Here is a 22859-nt window from a genome sequence, read left to right as displayed (position 1 = left end):
AGAATCTGCAATGGCAGTGCTAAAACAGCAACTGCTTTGGGTTACATCGGAGGGCCCAGGTCAAGAACTTGCCATAGGGACACGTTGGAGGCATAGTATGAGATATATATCTAGCCCTTTTCCCTTTTTGAAGAAGACATGGAAGATGAATTAAAAGTACTCATTCTTTGTGTTTTTTGCTAGTAAATAAAAGTTTCATTTTGACAGTAGGCCTATTGTCCGCAGAATATGAGCGTTTTTGTCTTTGTTTCTGTTTGTTCGCCATGGTTGTGCCTTTGTCCTGATCTTGGTGTGAACAAAGCCTTCAGTAACCCGTGACCTACTTAGAGCAAGCTGTTCGGAAGACGCGCATGCCCATACATAAGAATTAATGAAAATGAATAGAGGAATTGACGAAATGCCTTATTTTTGCTGGTCAAGATGGACCTCCCAATGGTTATCTGATCCGGGTGCTGATAAAAAAATATCAAAGCTTATTTTCGTTCATTGGTGAATTGAAGAGAGGTCGGTTGGAGAGCGTGGTCATACTTTTCCCGCCTTAGATAGTAAAACGTGTTTGTGTTGGAAGAGACAAAAAGCGCTAAAAAACGCCCAAACTCGAAGTGTCAACACTCCAGACGCAGTGGACCGTCTTGTCCCCGATCAAGATGACAAAATGGACTGCATAGTCCGAGTCTAGTGTCTCTATAATGGTAGGCATGGACTTCACACAGAAGTTCGCTTACTGTTTCTTTTCTTATCGGACATCAACAATCATAGTACATATTCTCAACACCGCAACAAAAAACATTATTGGAAATATATCTTTTTATTCCGAAACGGGTTTGTATCATAATTACCAACCAATTATCACATCTCTCTCATCTCAGTCGCCGCAATGTTTAGTTTTTTTAGGGCGCTTGGAATTGAATCTGACAATGGAACCGAAATCAATAAACTGGTGATGACGATGTCGCGTTTCAGATAATTGCCTGTCGGTCGTCTGCAACAAAAAAGAGATCATGTGGCAGTCGGCATTTTGCTTCCCGTTTAAATTTAGGCCAGCGACTTCAAGTATGCACCACCAACTTCCTTGTGCTGCAAAGACAGGCCTGTGTATAGCTGAGGACAATGACCACTTAATTACTGTAGAAACATAGACTTGAAACCGGTGTGGCGGGGATAGTAGTCCTAGGGCTGATAGTCCGTGTAACAATAGCCCGCATTGCTAAATGTTTTGGTTAGGGTTAGGTACAATAGATCATGCTGCTTAATTGGTCAAATACAATGCTACCGGACTATGACTCCAGGGGGACTATATCCGCTGTCACACCGGTCTTCATAGGACAAAGTCACAATCGGGGTCACAACCAGTAGGCCGCGAGGCGTGGGCAAGACCACTTAATTATATCATCGTCCTGCAGTGCAAGTGGGAGTTCAAGTCTGAAAATCCTATTCAATGACATTTTCTCCCAAGGGACAACATTTCTTTTACTCCAACATGTAAAGGACCAGTGCTGACACCTAACAGAATATGGTCGAACTGAACGAAACGGGGGAATTGTCTCTTTTCGTTGACTGAATCAGTCCAAGGGGGAAAATCGAACCTCCTTGCCCGGACAATTAGTCCCTCTGTAACGTTTTTGAGAGTTTTCATTCCTGAGTGTTTCCCCTCTAAGTTTGAGAATGCTCTGAAGATAGATTGACAGTTTAACTGTGTTTCCCGCTAATGAAAAGGGCTACAAGATTTCTCGAGCTGTCTGTTACATGGAAACATCATGATATGAAGAACAACCACAGGTGTTACACCGGGACTTAAGAAAGCCTTCTGGTCTATTCCTCCCCATGAGGATATCATCCCTGTCCCGATCAATGAAGACTGTGGTACATCTCACCCATGAAGAAATATTGTCCGTCCTGTTGGCCTACCACTGATATCGATATATAGCGCAACTGGGAGAAGTTGAGTTCAGATCCTTAGCAAAAACACTTAAGACGCTTTTCATATTTCTCACTAAATCATCATTTATTTATTTCAAAACTTCAGCAGTTTCTTGAATAAAAGGAATTTGTCATACTTTTCTTGGGCTGTTGTAATCTTTTATCCCACCCCCTCTTCAGTGAAGCGAATAACACAGAAGTAGGCAGGAGCGGGGGGGGGGGGGGGGGTCTAAGTGGCAGTCCCCAGGTGATGAGCTGGAGACAGGGGCCAGGTTGTGTTTGATTCAGTGATACGTTCCTCATAAGCAGGAATGGTTTCAATGTACTGTGAGATAAGAGACCCCTACCAGCTACTTCGTGTCACTAAATCTGACCAACTTGGCTCCTGCCTGCAGCCCCCTTTAAAAATCATATGGAAATTTGCCTTGAAATCTACAGGGAAAATCATCACATGATTCTTAGACCACGGGATCTTCTGCACGATTTATCAACAAATCTTCGAAAATAGGGACTGGTTATTCGCCGAATCTATGTATTTTCTTCTCGGAAGAGGACGCTTTCAGTAAAAGCCCATGGTCGCTAAATGATTATTTTCATGCATACGATACAAAATGTAAGTGTTCAAAAATAGACGTTGACCTCAAAAATGGTCGAGGTTACAGTGAATACAAAATAGTTCTTCTCAGATTCGAACACCACTGACATACACACAGAACGACCAATAACTAAGTTAGTAGAATTTTTATGATGGAGTCATCAGCTTTCAATGGTATACAGGGTGTTGGAAAAACCTTTACAGTACAGTAGATGACAAACACAAAATTCACCTTCATATGACACATAAAACAAACACAGAAAACAGGGATTAAAGGGACAACTTAGGCATGAGGTATGTTGGTTTGGTTGTTTCTCAAGCAAAACCAGTGCCCTCCTGGCCACCTAAATTCAACACCCATGTTGTCCCTTTAAATTCAAGTGGTAAGCACCATTTTTTCATTAACTTAATACAAGTGAATCATCCAAATGTACAGTAGACGGTGAAGTTTCCGCAGTGCTAAAAGTTGACAAATTTGCTATTTTTCATGGTGGTAGCCTAAATATAGCATTTGCTGCTAAAATAGTAGATAGTTTATGCAATACAGCTGAAATGTTTGAAATTTCATTGTTTATCGTTCTTCACACATACATTTAACTTTAACAAATGTGCACACAGACTCATGAAGTGCACAGTGTTTCTTTCTCACATCAGGATAAAATGATCACATTCATAAAATGAACATCAATTTCTTGTGTCTTCTTGAATATTTGCTAAAAATCTTGAACGTTAAGTGCAAACTGATGCTAAGAATACTTTGGACGCGCTAAAAATTAAGATGTCTAATAAATTATGCTGACTATGAATCGTACAATGACAATTGAATGACAGATGAGTAATTCTAAATGGTTCCTAAGAAGTAATATCCGCCTACCTCAGCTATGCTGCCAACCTCCACCACAGAAATGATTTTCTTCCAAATAAGGAGGAAGTTTTGAACGAAACTGAATCTATACGTAAATTTATACTACCAAATTGTCACAGGTACATTAGTTTTTAAGATTTCGCAAGAAATTGCGACCTGTAAGATGAAAAAAAAATAATCGCAAAACAAACATTTTGACTGGAAAAACTGAATGATATTTATAACATTACAACCTACATACATACATACATAGTTGAAAAGTTATGGTGTCATATTGTACATAGACCTAAATGCTAGAAGTCTGACAGGGTTCGAAAAACTTCATTGAAATATTGAGTACTTTATTACCATTACAATCCATCTTTGCTAACAATCACCAGAGAGAATTTCACTGTTTACAGTACCTTATAACATTTTGAAAATTAAAAATTCTACAGAGTGCTGAGGTTCCTTACGGTTATCAAATTGACCACTTAAAGGGAACTGGAACCGCCGAGTGATTTATTCAACTTTTCGACTTTCACCGCCCGAGAAAGTCAAACTTCCAACTTCCTGTTCGAGTTCAGATTTGTAGCATCGCCCCCAGTGCCCGAGCATGCGCAGTTCAATTTGTTATTATTGAGAATCATGTGAGAATCACGTGAGTCATGCGATCTTTCATTCATGAATTTTCGTAGTAAATTCCATAGTAGTGACGTCACTCAATGATTGACAGCTAGGCGCCATGTTTCATTCATGCCTCGTTCTGATCACCCGATACGCGGGAAATGAAAACGAGGTCATACGAACTGGCTGGGCGGTTTCAGTTCCCTTTAAAGGAGACTGAAATCAAAATCTTCCAAAGATGGCAATGTCACACTCCACACAACATGTGTACTACTCTTCTGACCAGCAGAATATCGCAATGAAGTTCTCAAGCCCCGACGTAACAGTATCACAGTAAGTTTACCTTGGCAGTAAGCTGCAACAACATCACCTGGTGAGACTCAAGAAAACTGTTGTCAACCCGAGTGCAATCGGAGAACAAAATAGTAATCCTGAGTGCAATCAGCCAAGGTCACATTGATTGAATAGCATTCCGCGAAGATGACGTCACTGCAGCTGCTGCCCTCTATTTCCCCATCGCTGAATTACAGGCAATGTCGGACAAACATGCGGTTTCGTAATGGATTCAGGCTTTCTAACTAGGGCAGTTAGATTCAATCTGGCACATGTCCGAGTGTTGGAAATACTACATAATTGTTCTGAATATTTCTCTCTCTGACTCTATGGTATCATTCATGCTAAAAACAATGCAGGGTCAAAGATAATTGACTTTGAAATAAGCTCAAATGCGTAGAAATAAGTGTCGATGTCCGACTGTCACGTGACTAAAACGTCATCAATATCTTATGCAAATGACCTTGTGAGCTATAAATAGTAACTTCGCAGAATGCTATTAAACCTCCCATATCTTACTAAGATATATCAAGTCGATCTGGAATAATTTAAGTAGAATAAAACATATTGGAGCAAATTCAGTATCACATTGAGAACTGATATAGCGACCAAAAGGCTTAACTTGAGACTTCTTGGTCACTACATTTCATCTCCTCTTGAGACCAGTGCAAATCCCACCGATGGTGCGAGCTTGTTTGAGAGAGTTTGCTGAGGGGTTCCCAGTTACATTTGCCGTGAGAGGATTCTCTTGGATATAGACAGAAGTTTACAAATATTTGCTGTAACCCCCCGTCCTCAAGATAAATAGATTCAATCAATCCTCTGTCTCTCCTTCGACTTCCAAACGTCCCAAATCCAAACTCTGGACAGTCTTTTTAATCCTCGGCCGTCGGCCGCTTGAAGGCTGAGAACGCGTCTGCGCATAGAAACTACTGCGAAATGCAGACGACAAGCGTTTGGTGGTACTTTCTGTGGATTCCTGTAGAGGGGGTAGGCGGACAGCTAGTCAACTTTTCGTCGGAGAGCTCTGGCCATTGACAGGTGGACGAGGTGGGAGGGCGCTTTTGGAGTTATTATTGTTTAATGATGAGAGGCTGCTGGATTGGCCGATATTTTTCCTGACGACCTTTTTTCGTTTTGCTATGGAGCTGCTTGAACTGAAAAATAAACGGCGAGAATATTTAGCTACATGTAAGAAAAGAATTCGTAGACAAATTTTTTTTTGTTTCTACAACTCACTGTGGCTGTCCGTTGATAATACAACCATAATCGTGAAGTGAATGAAAATGATCGTCGTGAAACCCTCCAATACTGACACATGGATGTACAATTCTGATGAAATTTCACCATCTTCTGAAAACAGGATGAAGTTATCAATGCACTTTTAATCACCAAATCTTTGCACCTCTTTTTTGGCGATTTGCGTGTATTTCTGATTTTCGCAGTGCATTTTGGGTAAAGTTTTAGGATTAGTATGAAGTAATTAGTAAATATATACAATTTTCGTATCAAATATTAGGCACTGAAGCCTCTTAGCATTGCTTTATTTTCAAATGGGTCCCCTTTCCCCAAGAAACTGGGAATACAGCCACTCACCATCCAACAATGGTGTCCTGATTAGGGAGGTCAAATTGAATGGAAAGAACCAATTTGGAACAAAAACTAATGTCCTTAGTAGAGAGGGTGTCAATAAAAGAGAGGCTCCACTCTACACATATCTATACTTTATGTACGAGTCCATTCTAGGTGCATCTGAGTGGACTATTTGGTGAACTGAAACTAGACAGTTATCATGCAAATCTATTGAGCGCAAGTGACTTCAAACCAAGGGTTCATCTGTAGTTGGTTTCTGTGCCAGGATATTCTAGGTGCTTTCCAGATTTGCATTTCCAAGACAAATTCATTGCAAAATTTGAAGCTGTCTTTAAAACCACTTACTCACACTTGTACAGTGAGTGATACAAATAACCCCCTTGAATTTCAGTGCACCGCGCATTGTCACATGCCTAAGTGAATCTACGCCACATAGCCAAGCTTAAGCTCGGAACTTACTACCGCACAAATCAAATCTTGATTTGGGCATCCTACAGAATTAGTTAGCCTAGTCAAGTTGTGTCGCCTTATTCCAAGAGGTCAGGAATTGGTTAGTAAGTTTAGGGTAAGAAGGAGACTGGCATAGTCAGGTCAGGAGACGACAAGCACCTAGGGAAGAAAGAGATAGGCATACAGGCATTTGGAGGATCTGGGGCATCTTCAGTGCACAATAACTTTTCGACGGTGCTTGTCTATTTTCGCGCGGCAGCTTTTGGTCAGGGCATGTAGCTGCTGCATTTCAGGCGACAAGCGGCACCTAAACGAAGAAATGAAGGAAAAAGAATCGATAATCTAAGAGTTGTCTTCTGTGCACTAATTGCTGCTGCGTGCAGGGGGGCTGAAGATCTTTCTAGTGGCTCCAATCAGCATTGCATGTGGGGAGGGAGCTTCAGTGGTTTGGGAGAAGTTCGATTCACTTCAACCCTTCAGAGTCTAGAATGTTTCTGTCCTCAGTTTTTCCCTTCTACACCCGTAGAGGTACTCATATTGACTAGAAAGTCTTAGATCTAATGTTGTGGATAGGTGAAGTTCAAACCCTTGGCAAGGGTAAACCCCACTAAATAGATGGGGCCGAATATTCTGAAATTAGGTGGTTTGGTTTGCTTAGGGCCGAAAAACTTAGCTTTTTGAGATTCATTTTCGATCAATAGTCACACACTGTGTACTGGACTGACTGGACTAAAGGGTTAAAGTGGGTTGAAAACAGAAGCACCCATACGACAGAAGGTCAAAATAGGGTTCCTACTCGAAAGAAGAGCTCGGAAACTTAATGGCAGACTGCGGTTGGAGAACCAACGACATAAGCTCGGGTAAGCTGGGCAGATGAATGAACCTGGCAAAGAAGAAATGCTTGGTTAACCCTGCATAGGCATGCTGTTTTCTGAAAATGTCAGAAATAACAAAATTGACCCAAATTAGATTCCTGTCACACGTACCTGCAAACAAGCGATTTGAAATCACAGGTAACAGAGATCTAAAATGCTCATGTGCGCTTTGGTGGCAAAGATTTCAAAGCTCCGACAACAAGCCAGCACGTAGCAAATGTCAAAAATTGACCACCAGGAGTCACTACTTACTTGCTTCTGAGGTCAGCATCAGCGCGACTCTTCCCCATCGGAGCACTCTGGGTCCTCGGGGTGGAAGTTGGCGGTGACCACTGGTGATGAGGGTCTGATGTTGGGTTCTCGAGATGAAGGCCTTTCCTGCAGTACTGATCTAAGAGGCTGATACCTGAAAGAAAATTACAAAATCCTTGAAAACTACTAAATTTGAAGTGTCACCGCTCTTTGCTTGTGGAACTCAGTGCTTGGCAGTGGGGATATCTATCTGGGTGATAAAATAATATTCAAAAACGTCACCATCAAAAGTGTCTAGTATTTGGATCAAACTTATGATCCACTCATGCTCCTAGGTCTTCACGGCTTTCAGGTTTCATGACAGAGTCAAATGAGGAGTATGAGAAAATCTCATGTTCCTTGATGACTAAAACATGTCACCAGCTTGTGGGCCGGTTTATAAATGAAAGAAACTGACCTCTGATCAAACAGGGTACAAGACACATACAGCAGGTGAGGTGAGACTGCAGACACGACATTGAAATTGCCCCTAACCACACTAAACATAGGACAGTGGAACTGCACCCCCAACTACACTAAACATAGACAAAACAATGATGTACCGAGCTTCTCAAATGATGGCCGACGTGGTTTTGACATAGAATCTCGTTGTTTACCTCGCGATTCGTATTTGTGGTACTTGTGGCACCAGGCGTCGAGGAGGAGGTTGTAGTAACGTGGCTGCTCGAGATGTTTGAGGTAGCGGTGGGATGAGGTTGACGGGAAAACACGCTGGAACTGCCCACGGTGGTTGTCCTCGTCGAGCGTTTCGATGAGCATACGGATGTCGTCTGGGGTCAAGATGTCCAGGATTGTTGCTCGCACAGCCTGGGAAATAAATCAGGACACAATCAGATTTTACAAACTCAACCCAATATTTTTAAAGGGCCGGCTTTCCAGGTTACAGCATGGAGTATGGGAGTTTAAAGTTGTGCATTTGTTCCATGGGTGGAAGGATGTGCAGTGACGTCAAGACGACACCCATTTTCGACATCAATCTGTGTCCATGACCCAACCAACTGTGCCAGGTGTTGAATTCCCCACACTTTACCACTGCTTTGTTGAAATTTTGAATCGCCTCTGGCAAAGACTTCTGAACCCAGCTTCGACTTTGTTCAATTCCTTATCTACTTACCTCGTCTGTGTGTTTCTGACAGTAATATGTATGTTTGGCACGTTCATCATTTGAATATGGCTGATTGGATAACCTCTTGTCCATACAGATATCGTTTGAAGGTTCCGCACGGCTATTGGAAAATCAAAGGAAGATAGATAGTCAGGGTAAAATTTGATATCATAACCTGAGACCCAAGGTCCTGCTGAGAGTTTAACAAGTGGCAGAAACTGGGTCGAGTCCCAGGCCTTTTGGCCTGAAAATCCAGCTCTTTACATCCTTTGGATGGGACAGTTAAGCATGATCCATTACATTGTCTCTGGGGTAGATGTCCTGGCAACTAACAGACCCTGTACGAGTAGAAAGAAGCCTGTAGTGGGTTCACATTTCTCTTCGCACAGGCCAAAAGGCCTTGTTGGTATTGGTCGTCTCACCAAACATCGCTTGAGTGGAGATTTTATTTAACGGCATCCTTGCGGAGTTTGGTGACACAACCAATACCTCCAGTTTGGTATAACCCCTCAACCACAACCGTAACCAACCAAAACAGACTTACCAGTTATCCGAGACACCAACCGGCACCACGTCGTTTTTATCCGGAACAAGGAACCCAGCGATGTTGAACAGATCCTTGATCATGTTGCCCTTGATGTTGATGTCGAGTTGCGAGTTGGAATGAAGACTCGGTGAAATGTTCACCTCGATGATCCACGGCTTTAGATTCTCGTCCAGGAAGATATCGAAACCAAACAACTCGTGTATACAGTAGCGCCGCCTTACGTTGGCCTTGATCATACTATTGATGGCCGACTCCGCACTGAAAGACGAAATGAAGAAGATGAAATGAGTATTTTCAAAAACTTGGATGTTGAAAAATGTGCGATGTTAACGGGTGTCTCCTGACCGGAGTAATGCATTATTAGGCTGAAGAACTTTTTGGAAAACTGCTTCTTACCACATGATGGTTTTGATGACGACATCCTTGATGTTCTCCCATATGACTCCAGTGTTGATTCCCTGTTTCTTCATGTACACCCACAACGCCTTGAGACCCCTGGAAATAAGACGGTATTTTGAAATTGGCATTCCTGCAGCAAAGGTCGAGACTTAACCATTGAAAGGTATTTTGTGCCTTTATAAGTGTGAGAAGAATGGCTGCTGCAGCAAAGTTGTTAAGAACAGTTGCAAACCTACCATTTGTGACCCTGGCAGACGGTCTCATCCGTGTTGGCCTGGTACTCATTGTTTTTCTTGTTGATGCTGTAGTTGGTCAGATGCATGTACTTGTTGCTAAGGTTCTTCATTGAGCTAGAATACCTGAAAGATAAAACGGTGGTTATAGACACTGATTTGGATGCAGCGTTTGGGGATATGCATATCTTGGTTCGTGACCATTTGTGACACCATAGATATTTACATGCGCACTTCTTGGTCTCTAAAACTGCATGAACAGCCTACTGCAACTGATGATGTGGTCGAGGGACTATCATAAATGTCTAGTGCCCCCTTTGGAAATATTTACAGAGACCGACTTTTAGGGCGTTAATTCAAATGTATTGTAGTTTGAAATGAATGAATGACAACTAAGTAGAGCGGAACTTGGTTGAGAGCTGAGCGTGAACTGGGACATAATAAGCTCTATAACAATATTGTAATATAAAGTAGGAGGAAACCGGAGCACCCGAAGGGAAGCAACGCTGTCAAATGCAACACAACACTGACAGTTACTTTATCACCTACTTCTGAGAAGCAAATCTGACGAGTCCATCCTCGAACACATAGATTCTGAGCGGGTCGTAACTCGTCACGTACACGTAAATTCGCAGATCAAACTTGCTCTCATTGATCAAGTACGGCTTAGACAGATACCTGCAAAGGGAAGTTAGGGTTGACACTCGGTAGGAGAAACCGAAATCTGCAACATGGGATGGCCAGTTGGATTAATCGGCAATGACGGGAAGCGAACTGTTTGAATATAACATTTGGAATATCTTCCTACCTCTGAACAATCACAGGCCTTCTCTTCGGAATTTGCTGCCACTTGTGGATGACTTTGATACCAATTCCTCTCGCGGATGCAGGCTGTAGGAAAGATTGAAACAGAATCATCATCATTGCACCATAATTTACTATATGAAATCACAGAGAAAGTTTCTGTCCTTCTTGGAAGTTTTAGAGCTTTAGGATACCCCACCAGCAATTGCTACCTTCCCATCAGTGACCTCAACCATACATTTCGAAGCTGCTGTGGTATGGTAGCTCAGATTCTCAACAAGCGGTCAAGAGATCCCTGATCCTGATTCGATCCCTGATCCTGATTCGATCCCTGATCCTGATTCGATCCCATAGTCTGAGTAAGACTGTAGCCAGGTCTCTTTGTCTGACTTGCCTCTCTCCACCCAGGAATATAAACGGGTATCTGAACCAGAGCTGCCACTGTCTAAAAACGCTGGGTTCAAGTAATTGTGACAAGTTACGACACATCTGTTGTCATTGGAGAGGCAGTCAATTGAAGGGGTTCAAAAGTGCCCTTATAGGGCATGGAGACGGTGGTAAACTTACCGGTTTGATGATCCATTTCTGTTTCGTTCCACCGTCCTCCCACGCCCTCTTCAGGTGCTTCATATCAAACGGTAACACGTACGTCTGAGGAAAGAAGCCAAAGTCTCGCTTCCCGAAATGGCACTGCATCTTGGACAGGTTACGCCACAGACGATCTTTGCGGCCAATTTGGAATGATCCCGGAAAGTGATTCATCTGAAAGTGTAATAGTATTGTAGTTGACTCTGCAAGACTGCCCATATCTGGTGCCTGTATAGTCTATAATGGAAAAACTTAAAACCCCACCGGACGAGACACCGAGCAGTTTGAGACGGAGATAGGGTCCAGTGCATGCGCTTCAGACCTGATGAAGAATAAATAGCATCACTAGCAAAAGGACACCACCCTCACCACAAAGCTCTGCGGCTCTGTGGCATAAGAAGGAGGAGGAGGAGGAGGAGGAGGGGAGAAGAATAAGGGGAAGAAGAAGAAGAAGAGGTGGACTTACTTTCTGATATTCCCTGATTCCCTTGAAACCCTGAGCTTTCATGTGTTTCCCCCAGCACCCCAACCAGTCATAGTTCTTCTTCGAGATTCGAAAACCTGACCGACCAATTGTAGATTTGACAATGTTTGGCGTAATGGGACTCAGTCGCCATTTTAACAACTTGCGGATGTCCCATGGCAGTTGTTCAACTGAAAATAGAATATGAAAAATATCAACACGACATCTCAGTTGGTTCTGAGTATCTTTGATGATGAGTATAACTCAATGATGTTCTCCGGCCTTAAAGCACTTGATGTGCGGTCTCGAGCTCTCAGAGCGGAGAAAATCATCTCGTGCGATCTGGAGAGTCTGATCAGCCACTCAAGCATTTTTCTTCTTATATCATCAATCAAAATCAAATTTCATAGTCATACAAACCTTTATCCCCTTCTGGCACAAAGTTCACTGTTGGAGGCACATTGGTGAATAAACTAGTTGAGAGAGCTGGTTGTAACTCTCCGTCAAATGACTTTGCCGATGTGGGACGTCTGGTGGCAGTGCTCGGTCGGTCGCCATCTTTGATCGACATGTGCATGAGGCGTTTTGTGGCGGAGTGAACACGCGCACGCGCAGAGGACTGGCGGGAAAGACTAGTTCCACTTGTGATGGAGTAGGCGGACTCATCTGAAACCGGAAGTGAAACAATTAAAACACAGTTTGCCAAATCGGTGAGGGGAAGGTTTACTCCAGTGGCAAAGTTAAGAAGATTTCCTGATGGCCTGATGAACATGTGGCCAATATGGCCCCACTAGGGTTTCATTCAGAGACTCGATGATCACTTGATGATGCATCAATCACTTTAAAACCGACTAAGGTACAGGAAGAGCACTGAATGGCTCATCCTTGTTACAGATGTGCTGGGCCAATGCTGTGATATCATTTTTACTCACCGTCTGAGCCATCAACGAAGTCATCGTCAAGATTGTCGATGCCATCGTCATCGTCGTCAAACTCTTCCTCAAATGCTTCACCATCGCCAGGAAGGCGTTCACTGCGAATGGAACAAGTCAAATGATTAGACACAAAAGGAGCAAATCATAGGCCTACTTCATCTTATTCTGTACATCTCCCCACTGAAAATACAGGCAAATTTTCTTCTTCTTCTTCTGTTTTCTGAATTTTTGAGACCCTTGCCCGTTTTCGATAAAAAAGTCGGCCGTCCTAGAGAGTTCCACGACTGAGCCCAAGAGCTTTGTGGTCAGGGTGGTGTCTTTTGGCCAGTATTCCTCTCTTCTCTTCTTCATAAGGGAGCAGGTCTGAAAGGTGAATTTTGATTATCATCACAACATAAGTAATCACATAAGATTTCTTCTCCTGTGTTCAATGCTGTCCATCTCAAACTGCCCAGTCTGTGCTACTGATTATTACCTAGAAATAATCGTGACATTGAAATGTTGATTTGGTGTTCCATCGCATGTGGGCGATTCAAACTATGTCCTGTTCAGATCGCCTCAGAGCAAATCAATACCAAGCTTGCTTTGACAAAACAAGAAATTCTCGAAAATTATGTTTATTCAGATTGATATTGCTGGAGGAGTTTGGAGATATTCGCCACAGTGGTTTTTAACCTTAGATGAAATAGGTGTGTTTGCATGTCACACAGTCACCCTCAGATGACGTGGGTGTAACCAGTACTCAAGAAAAAAAGATCGCTTTAAATCACAGCTGCCTGCAATTATAATCGCTGCTGCGTGCGACAGAAGGATCTCTTGTCTGCAGGCAAAACAGGGAACCACTAGTAGGGTTGATATCGACTACGACCACTGTAAATGAGCGATTTAATGTCGCAGCAATTTTTAAAGATCAGATTTTTCCCTACAGGATTATTGCCGACCCTTACATGCTAATACTGGACAATCAAGTGCCCTGCGCCTCTACTTAAAATTTATTTTATAGCTTGAATATTTATTGGACATTTAGCTGCAACAACATTACAGTGTTATTGTTATGTCTACTAAAAATCCTCATCAATGAACTAACGAGAAACTCAATAGAAAAGAAAGAAAAAAATTCCTTCTGGGTATATGTTCTGTTGAAACTAATTGAGGTGAAAAATTGCCCCTAGGATGTGTTTGAATTTTCATAAGAAATTTGTGAGGGGGGAATGGGTGAGTGATTATGGGGCATAGTACATGTATGCACGAACTACAGAGACGGAGTCAGGTTTGAAGGCTTGCATCAACACTAGTCCGTAAAAATTCGAAATTTGTAGCGGAATTGTCATTGAATTGCATTACCATTAAGCACATCAATAACCCAGCAGTGATGAGTTAATCACGGTTCATTGGACCAGTGGTTTGAACTCTTGGCTATTAAGACGCGGTACTGTCACAAAGCTGATCGAAAAAATGTCACGTTCCTCTTTTCACTTAAAAATCTTCATTTGTGATCAACAGGGGAATGGGATCATCACCTTATTCATGGTTCATTGAGCATTAAAAGAATATCGTAGAATACGATGTAGGTTAACACCACAGGTAAAATGAACATTTGTCAATGGATACACCACATTGCTCTGCTAAAGAAATGAGCCATGACAGAAATGAGATTACTAGAGATTATTTTTAGGCTTTCATATTATCGCCTAGCAAACAACAAACCTTTACCTTTAACTCAGAGATATGATAAGTTCAATAATACCTACATGAAAATTGGTTGCATTGTTCGCAAATCACACAAATTTGCCAACAGCAAATGTCAGAATTTCAAAGTCCACAAATTGAGAAGGAGTACCCACAACTATATCCACAGACGTACACTTTTGGTACCGTAGTGTTGACCACTAAAAATGGCAGGCTTATATTTCCCTCCGCTAAAATCAACAAACATAAGTAGGCCTGACATTGTTATAGTGCCTACTTTCATTAGCATGAAAAGTCAACTTTTATATTCAAACATAAGATGTTTGTATTCCGACAGCAACGCATTTCACCCGCGAGCTACCAAACCAATGTCACCGTCTATTAGCAGACATACCTAGCATTAGCTCCCTGCATGTCAATAATTTAGATAGGGATGTCATACACATTTGATGTATTTCTTCATTTCAGCCATTTTAACACTTGAAATACAATTTCAGGTTCTCCCCAAGATTGAATTGAACCCAGGCCCTATTGGGTGGTAGCCAGCAGTGTTAACCTCAAGAAATCTACCAGACTCCAGTGCACGGGCCGACAGGCCACCATCCAACTACAATAAGCAGGTTGAGAGTTCCAATTTCACCGTCTATTAGCGGACATACCTTACCTAGCATTAGCACCCTGCATGTCAATAATTTAGATAGGGATGTCATACACATTTGATGTATTCCTTCATTTCAGCCATTTTAACACTTGAAATACAATCTCAGGTTCTCCCCGAGATTGAATTGAACCCAGGCCCTATTGGGTGGTAGCCAGCAGTGTTAACCTCAAGAAATCTACCAGGCTCCAGAGCACGGGCCGACAGGCAACCATCCAACTACAATAAGCAGGTTGAGAGTTCTTTATTGAATCACCTAACAATAGCAACGCCAACATCAATTTATCCCGACTCTTATCGCCCACTGTTTGCATTATTGGTTTATCGATAAAATGGCAACGGCTGAGATTTCTCATTGATTGGTCATATAATGTGCCGTGATTGAACTGAGATTTCTTATTGATTATTCGAAGGTTGCAATTTTCAGGCCAAACAAAACAGCAGCAATATGATGCAAGTTCACATCATCCAAAGGATTCATTGCAATACCTACCTACTAATACTAGGAAGTGATGAAAATTCCTTCTTTCTTTTGGCCGCAGTTTTCCGCGGCACAACACATGTCCTCGGGATGACTTTATTTCGTATCTTCCCGTAAAGCGGTGGCAACCGTAAGGCAGGCCGCTTCTTAGTTTTAATCAACATGGGAACATTTCACTGGCGCGCCATTCAGACAACAAATTACTCCCACGAACATGTGCCCCGATCAGCATCATTGATCAACAATTCAAGAGAAAATATTGAGTCAATTGTTTGTCAACAACTAGAATCCACAAAAGACATGATGAGTTAGTCCTCAATTTTTCATCTCCAAAGTTATTCCGAACTTGTAGACATATGAAGAAAAGAAATTGCTGGTACGATTTTTATGCTCAGAGAAGGTAACAGAATCACAACTCTTCTCTTTATTGATGCCCTGTGTAACAACACAAGTTGAAGAAGCAAATTTGTAACGATATCCAGGTAGGGTGTCGTTCAATTCAATCTAAACAGTTCCCAATTTGATTTCTGTAAACGAAAACAAACTAATTGCCTGCTTGCTATTCCCGAGCCTTTTGAAAATTCAAAGTTTCGTGTTGCACTCTGGAAAAAATCTCCATTTGCTATGTAATGGTCACAGCAAGAGAGCACTTTCTAAATCACCATAATCTTAGCCCCACCAGAAGCCTATAGGGAGGTGAATAATGTTTATGAGTGTTGGGACACCGACCACAGTCCTGCTTAGTATTCTGTCTTCTCACAGACCAATCTCAAATATTGAACTCGTCGTAGAAGACCACCTTATTCCTGGCGACGGCCTGTTTAGAGACAAACACTTCATTGACAAAAAGAAGCACCACAACGCAAACCTTTGACAAACTCGTATATGAATATTCAGCCTGGACTTCTGAATTGCTTTGCGTTTTCGCAAAAAAACACCTTGTCAAAGTTGGTAAACAAGGACCGAATCGACCAGAGCTGTTTCCCATTTGGCTCCAGTGGCTAATAGAAATTTAAAATATTTATCCGAAACACATCCTTTTCAGACATCTTGTCGATAATGTCATAGACCCGTACACAAAATCAAACCCACTTCGCCATAACAACACAAAAACTGAAAATCCCACATGAAAATTATGATGTGGGTTGGAAAAAAGATCCTACCTAGGTCTTGTACAACTTTGTCAATACTGTCAGGCTTACAAAAATGCGAGCTTACTCATAGATCAGAACCTAATTCTCAGTTAACGAATAGGCCGGCAGAAAAAGTGCCTTGGATAATTGAGGGATAATCCTGGTTAAGACATCACTGATGTAGAAGACTAGGCCTGCGTGATCCTCCCTCGAGGATCGATTGGTCGCCCTGGGAGATGGCGCTGTTAACCCATTGAGAAGGGCACGTTCCACTTATAACTAAAATATTGAAATATTGACACTAGACAGCGTCTGTGGCGTAGTCAACTGTGCATCAAAAAGCTCCTTGGGAGTACAGTGGAACCTCCCTTAGCAGACACCTCTGTTAGCAGGACCACATCTCTATTAGCGACAGTGGTTATGGTCTCAAATGGTTAATTTAAATTGAATCTGACTTTTGTAATCAGGACACCTTTCTGTGACCAGACTACATTTTTTTGTTTCCCCACGTTCACGACCAAAAATGAAGGAATTAGCCAATATATTGGAATGACTATGCATGAACTTAGCTGCCAAAAGTTCAAAGTCATCATAAATTCATAGATTCCAAATATTGACGAAGCAAAGAACAACATGTCTGCGATTAGTTCTGGCCTGCAGACACCGACGTGGATGTCGGGGAAAAACTGTAGGGAACACAGCAAGACCTCAAAGGTACAATTAGGCAACTTCATCTTGGCCACAACTGAAGATATTGTACCACAGGCAGGGTGGACGCCCAGCCGTGGTCAACAAAAGATAACTCACCGCAAAAAGCCCAGCATCAATCACGAAACGTTTTAAGAAAAAACGCCATCATACAATGTCATACGTTTTATATAGAATCAAAGTTGTATCCATCACAAAACTAGCATTCTACTAAACTGAAATAACCAGGGGCTAGGGCTTGCTGGTCATTAGACCAACTACTGCTGGGTAGGCCTATAATCCTTGCTAAACAAACTTCCAATCTCGTGTTTGCATTATGATCATAACTTTACATCCCGCAAACACTACACGAAAGTTTGTGCTTATAATTTCAATACCACCTGATGGACAGTTAAAATAGCCCTCAAACATATGCACGGCTTACTTGACGTCTTATGTTCCTAATATGAGAAAAGTTACGCTGAGAGTGGGAGCTCAGTGTACACTCCTAAGGCAAGCTTTAGACCTCATTTCAAAAAATTTGAATACAGTATGTCACAAGTAACATGATCGAGAGCAGCTGTCCAATTATGTGAACAGCAATGGCAGATCCAGCGGTTGGCGCCCCCCTTTTCGTCAACGACTTTTTAGGGTGCCTCACAACTTTTATTGCATGTATTGCGATGAAAGGGGAGACTCTATCATACAGCGTAGGTTTCCTCCTACAATACAAATTGCCTCAATGTACCTAATGAGCCCACTTAGAGCTCAGCTCGTGTACTGTTGACCTATATTTGATTGAACGCCAATGACATGAATTGACCACAAGATGTTTTCGATCCATTGAAAATATCGACACCAACAAGCCTTAGGACACAAGCATACAATCACGAATTGGAAACCAATTCAACGGTGTACAAAATCCATAGAATAGAACAGTACAGAAGCTAATACGTGAAATTCATTCACCATATGATTCTTCTATAGAAGTGTGCCACAATTTTGACATTGGTCCATATTACCATGATTATAATCCATTGTCGTCACACACAAACTCTGTGGCGGTCCACAGTCCTCTGAGCAATCCTGCTATCCTGCTGGGTCATGAGGAGAATTAGGTTCTGTGTTCATTAGCATATCTTGACTGTCAAAGACATTTACAGTTTAGTCTGTGGAATCAGGACCAAGGATCACGGGGAGGGGAGGGGGAAGGGGGATGATAACATGTTTGCCATCACTCAGAGGAATTTGGGTACAGTGTGAAAATGCTACGCATGCTCAGTCAAGTGATTGTGACGTTTGGAAAAAGTGGAACTTAAACCTCTGAAATCAAATATAGACCTTTAGGAGAGTTGATTGTTATGATGATAAAGGTAAGGTATCTGGAATGTATCTTGTGATGAAAATTGTTTGAAACATTCTAAAATAATTTAGATTAAGAAAGGAAATAAACTGGTTGGCATGCACAAGGATTTGGGACTTTCCTGATGTGAATGCCATGCAGAGAATTTAAACCCCTGAAATCAAATATAGACCTTTAGGAGAGTTGATTGTTATGATGATAAAGGTAAGGTATCTGGAATGTATCTTGTGATGAAAATTGTTTGAAACATTCTAAAATAATTTAGATTAAGAAAGGAAATAAACCGGTTGGCATGCACAAGGATTTGGGACTTTCCTGATGTGAATGCCATGCAGAGAAAGAAGCTCAAACCTACCAACTTAACAAGTTGGTTGTAGATTCAGTCCAACTCCACGCTTGGTAGAATCCACAGTGATAACTAAAAAAAGTTTACATTATTTAGCTGTTTTGCGATGATCTCAGCATCATTAAAATTGTACAGATATGGAATATTGAACTACATGAACTACAGGTGAAGGACAGTCATTTTGGCATAATTAGCAAGCAGATCACTACATTTGGTGACACATCAAATTTCTTACTGCATGTAGGATAGGAAGTCACATTTTAGACATGTTCACCCCAACCAAGAACAAACTGAATGCAATAATTCCAAGGTAAAAGAACAACTAGGCACTGATTTCTGAATGGATTTTGCAGGAACTGAATTTCTGGCCCTTGATATTCACAGAGAGACAGAACTGGACCTATTACAGTTACGATGTTTTGCTAATTTCAATGTCAAACTCACCTGTTAGGGTACGAGTCCGACTCTCCCTCAAAGTCTTCGTCATCTTCCCACTCCTCCCCATCATTGGACACAGACGCCGCCTTCTCAAGTTTCTGAGCCTTCGATGGTGCGCCATCTGCCTTCGGTCGCTGCTCGTGCAAAAGCTCCTCACCCTTCGAGCCTTTACGATAGAATATCGTACCAGTCACCGTGTTTGTTACAGGCATCTTTTTGGCCGTCCCATCCTGTTTCGACGCGTTCGTGACTTGTGGCTGCGCCTGAGTACCGCCACGTGCAAAGCCAGACTTTGGCGGTTTAGTGATAAGGCCCGGTGACGTGAAATGGTCCTTCGAATTAGAGACAGTATCAGTTGGAATGTGTATAGCGGTTGCTTCAGTTTTTGTGCTTCGAATACTGGAATGTTCATCTGGATCGATTTTCTTGATATTCTCCTGTGTCGTCAGATCGCTGACCTCACTGTACGGTTTGGTAGGAGTGTACCGTGGGTTCCGGACTTTATTCGCAAGTGGCTGGGGCGAACCAGTCATGGCTTCCCGAGTACTAATAGGGCTCGGAGGTCTGAATATGATATCCCTGTCACGTGAAATTTTCGTCGGCGATGCATTTATCGTGTTGTTATTTTTATTCCCTGCTGTGACGTTTTTATTTACGTAAGCGCCGTTATTTAAACTGTTATACTGTTGCTGTTCTATTTTGTAACTCTTCGTCACATTCGTGGAATTCACAGTAGTGGCGCCGTTAGCATGTGACTGCTGTTTACTGTCAAGTAATTCCGTCTTCAATACGTACACCTGCGCGTTCTGCATTTTCGTCGCATGGATGGAGTTCTTAGCGCCAGCATCATTCATTGCAAATTTCCGCATGAATTCACTCGATGCTGCAGTCTGCTGCCGAACTTTTTCCTCAGCTTTTACTTGTGTTGGGGCCTGTAGGATCATTTCCTTCAATGCGACTCCCGCTGACCCATCGTCCTTACCATTTCCAGAATTGAGCGCAGTTTCGCCATTAGGTATGTTTTCATTTTCGGAGTCAGATTCTTGAATGATGCCATTGGCAAGGGGATAATTGTTTGAATTGTTATTGTCTGAATCTGAGTTGTCAGCAAAAGTAACGGAATGTCGGGAATTTGAACTACTTTGGCTTGCCGGACGACCAGCGGCAGAGGGTGGTCGCAAAATAGAATGACGAGGTCCCGAAACGTCGGATTTTGGCGGACTGTCAGAAATATCTCGTAAAGCACTTTGCGGTCGCATAAAACTATTCGTCTGTATTGAGGCACTGGTGGCAATACTGGGGTTACTGGCACTAGAGGTAAACGGAGTGGGTTGGACACGACTTGGTGACACCGACATAGAACTTTGAAAGAAATTCGAATTTGAATTCTGGCGCTGCGGAGATAGTACCGGCTGTGGGTTGGCAACATTTCCTTCCAAGTCCTTGGCACTAAGCGGCCGAGCATATGGGTTTCCACTGATTTTCGTTGGGGACGAATATCCCAACTTTGCGATGGAATCCATATTGATTTGAGCATTGCGTGCTGGCAATTCGCGGAATGGTGCTGAGATCCCACCATATTTTAAAGACTGTAAGTTTGCCTGGGTGAAGAGAGGCATTGGATTCGTTATCGGTGAGCTTATCGTGCTGTACTTGAGGACAGGTTTGTCCGCTTGCTGCCGCAATGGCAGCTGCTTGCGAAAATCATCCATTCCGGACATGTTAGTTTTTTACCACTTCAATTCAAATGGCATCATCTAATGCTACGCTTTATTTTATCCATCATCGCTGGCTGCAGTAGGAAGAGGTTAGGCATCTGAAATTATAACAAAAAGATCAGACACAATTTTAATAATTTTCAAACAAATCTTCCTGAAAGAATGGGGATAACGCAAACAGGTTTAAAAACCACAACACAATTTTCCATGTTTCAGTGATAACGTTTCACACAAATTAACACCACAGCATTGATCTCAGACATTTTCATCCGGACCACTTGTCATCAAGAAAATTATAGCCAACTTTGTAACCAAGCATATCACATGTTCCTCTAGCAACAATGTTATATTATGGTTTACGACACCACCTGAAACCTAGCACTTAGGAAATTGATCGGCGTCAACCAAAATTCAATCAATCACGAAACTGTGATAAAACGTAATGAAGTTGGCGTGTTCAACTTTCACAGTCCATCACTTGCTGCCATAGAAACCATCATGGTTTTTGCTAATCTATGGACTGAAATAGCAACATGTTACACAACACCTCCCGCACAATCATGCTGCTTTTTTCATGAACCCACACAAGTGCTGGCTGCTGCCATTTAGAGATTTCTGTTCTGCAACAAAATGACGGCTACTATATAAATAACGTTCTTTAGCTGCCTGTGAAAGAAGGTTCATCACCGCTGTCTCTCTTCGATTTTGATGATGACCTCGAAGCAAAGCCCTGAGGGCTAAAGACCCAAACTAAGTGAAACATGAGATATGTTGGTTTTCATACAGAAATGGCTTTGAATTTGATCCCCTAAAATCCTGTTTGGTTTTGAGGCAAGGATAAAAAACCAAACTTAAAAGAAAAGAAATCTGACCAGTAGTTCGCCATCCAGAGCCCAAATAATGCGGACATAACATTAATAATTGCACCAAAATAATAGGCGTGTAACCCCCCCCCCCCCCCCCCGCCCCCCACACACAGTGTCAGTGACTCACGACAGTGTCACGTCCACAACAAGTCAACATGTCGGACAAGGTCTTGACAATAAATGAGGATCGTCCATGTTGGCTTGCAACTTTGAAAATGCCTTACAACCCAGTGGACACTGTTTAAGATGACTCCCGTCAGTGTCAACAGGAGGAGGTCGCCTTGGGGACTGGCGAAATTAGAAGTATAGAAAACTGTGTACTGATGACCGATCGATGGATCTGATTTGACATCGTTTGAGAACAACTAGTTCTTCAGTATGAAAAATACGGCTTTGATGGACAGTCCGACAGAAACTTACCAACTAAATTTAACTGTAAGAATTTTCTAATCATCAGATATTGTCACTCAGCTATGAAAATACGAGAAATCGGAGCAAAGAAATCCAAGTTTTTTGAAGAGTGCAGCCATGTTGTAAACTCCACTGCTGAACCAAGGCAACATTGTACCACGTGACTAAAATTACCCAATTAGAAGAGAGGTAACGTAAACTTCATCCAATCAGGGCGCCTAATACAAACGTTCTTGGCAGGTGCCCGTCTCCCGATTGGGATAGATCACTCTCCAAGCGTCGTCAACGGTGATCATTTGATGTCAGGCCTCACTCGACCTACTGTCTCTGGCACAATTTCAGCGGCTGCATGTAAATTGGACATTTGGCCCGGCGCCCGGGAGATTGGGGATAAATTGGGTCAGCCCTGCCATCTGACGGAATGATTCTGAACCAGTTTTGTATCT

General features: G+C 42.3%; 1 protein-coding gene across 3 annotated transcripts; it reads right to left on the bottom strand.

Moving 5' to 3' along the window:
* Window positions 1-1978: 1978 nt before the first annotated feature.
* Window positions 1979-22538, bottom strand: LOC135500321 (tubulin monoglutamylase TTLL4-like). 3 transcript variants are annotated; one of them, XM_064791711.1, is made up of 15 exons: window positions 22423-22538; window positions 19425-21234; window positions 12621-12721; window positions 12109-12354; window positions 11692-11879; window positions 11205-11399; window positions 10642-10724; window positions 10383-10511; window positions 9837-9959; window positions 9598-9696; window positions 9199-9459; window positions 8664-8775; window positions 8146-8356; window positions 7490-7643; window positions 1979-5476 (listed from the first exon to the last, which is right to left on the bottom strand). In XM_064791711.1, exons 2-15 carry the CDS (start codon window positions 21137-21139, stop codon window positions 5326-5328), a joined length of 3768 nt encoding a protein of 1255 aa, XP_064647781.1. In that variant the 5' UTR covers window positions 21140-21234; window positions 22423-22538; the 3' UTR covers window positions 1979-5325. The 3 variants fall into 3 exon arrangements, with proteins under 3 accessions (XP_064647781.1, XP_064647782.1, XP_064647783.1); XM_064791712.1 differs by lacking the exon at window positions 1979-5476 and adding an exon at window positions 5521-6669; XM_064791713.1 differs by lacking the exon at window positions 1979-5476 and adding an exon at window positions 7087-7245.
* Between the last annotated feature and the right edge of the window lie 321 nt (window positions 22539-22859).

The sequence above is a fragment of the Lineus longissimus genome, chromosome 16 (genome assembly GCF_910592395.1).
Source record: "Lineus longissimus chromosome 16, tnLinLong1.2, whole genome shotgun sequence".
In the NCBI taxonomy this organism is placed as follows: Eukaryota; Metazoa; Nemertea; class Pilidiophora; order Heteronemertea; family Lineidae; genus Lineus; species Lineus longissimus.
Note: the sequence above shows the minus strand (reverse complement) of the source record. Positions and strands in the feature narration are given on the sequence as shown.

Bases quoted from the DNA above. Each gene is read 5' to 3' on its own strand.
- LOC135500321 (XM_064791711.1), bottom strand. From the start codon at position 21,139: ATGTCCGGAATGGATGATTTTCGCAAGCAGCTGCCATTGCGGCAGCAA. The intron at 9,697-9,836 runs GTAGGTTTGCAA...TCTTATTTCCAG, and splicing joins GTCTGCCAGGGTCACAAATG to GGGTCTCAAGGCGTTGTGGG. The intron at 5,477-7,489 runs GTAAGTAGTGAC...TTTATTTTTCAG, and splicing joins GATGCTGACCTCAGAAGCAA to TTCAAGCAGCTCCATAGCAA.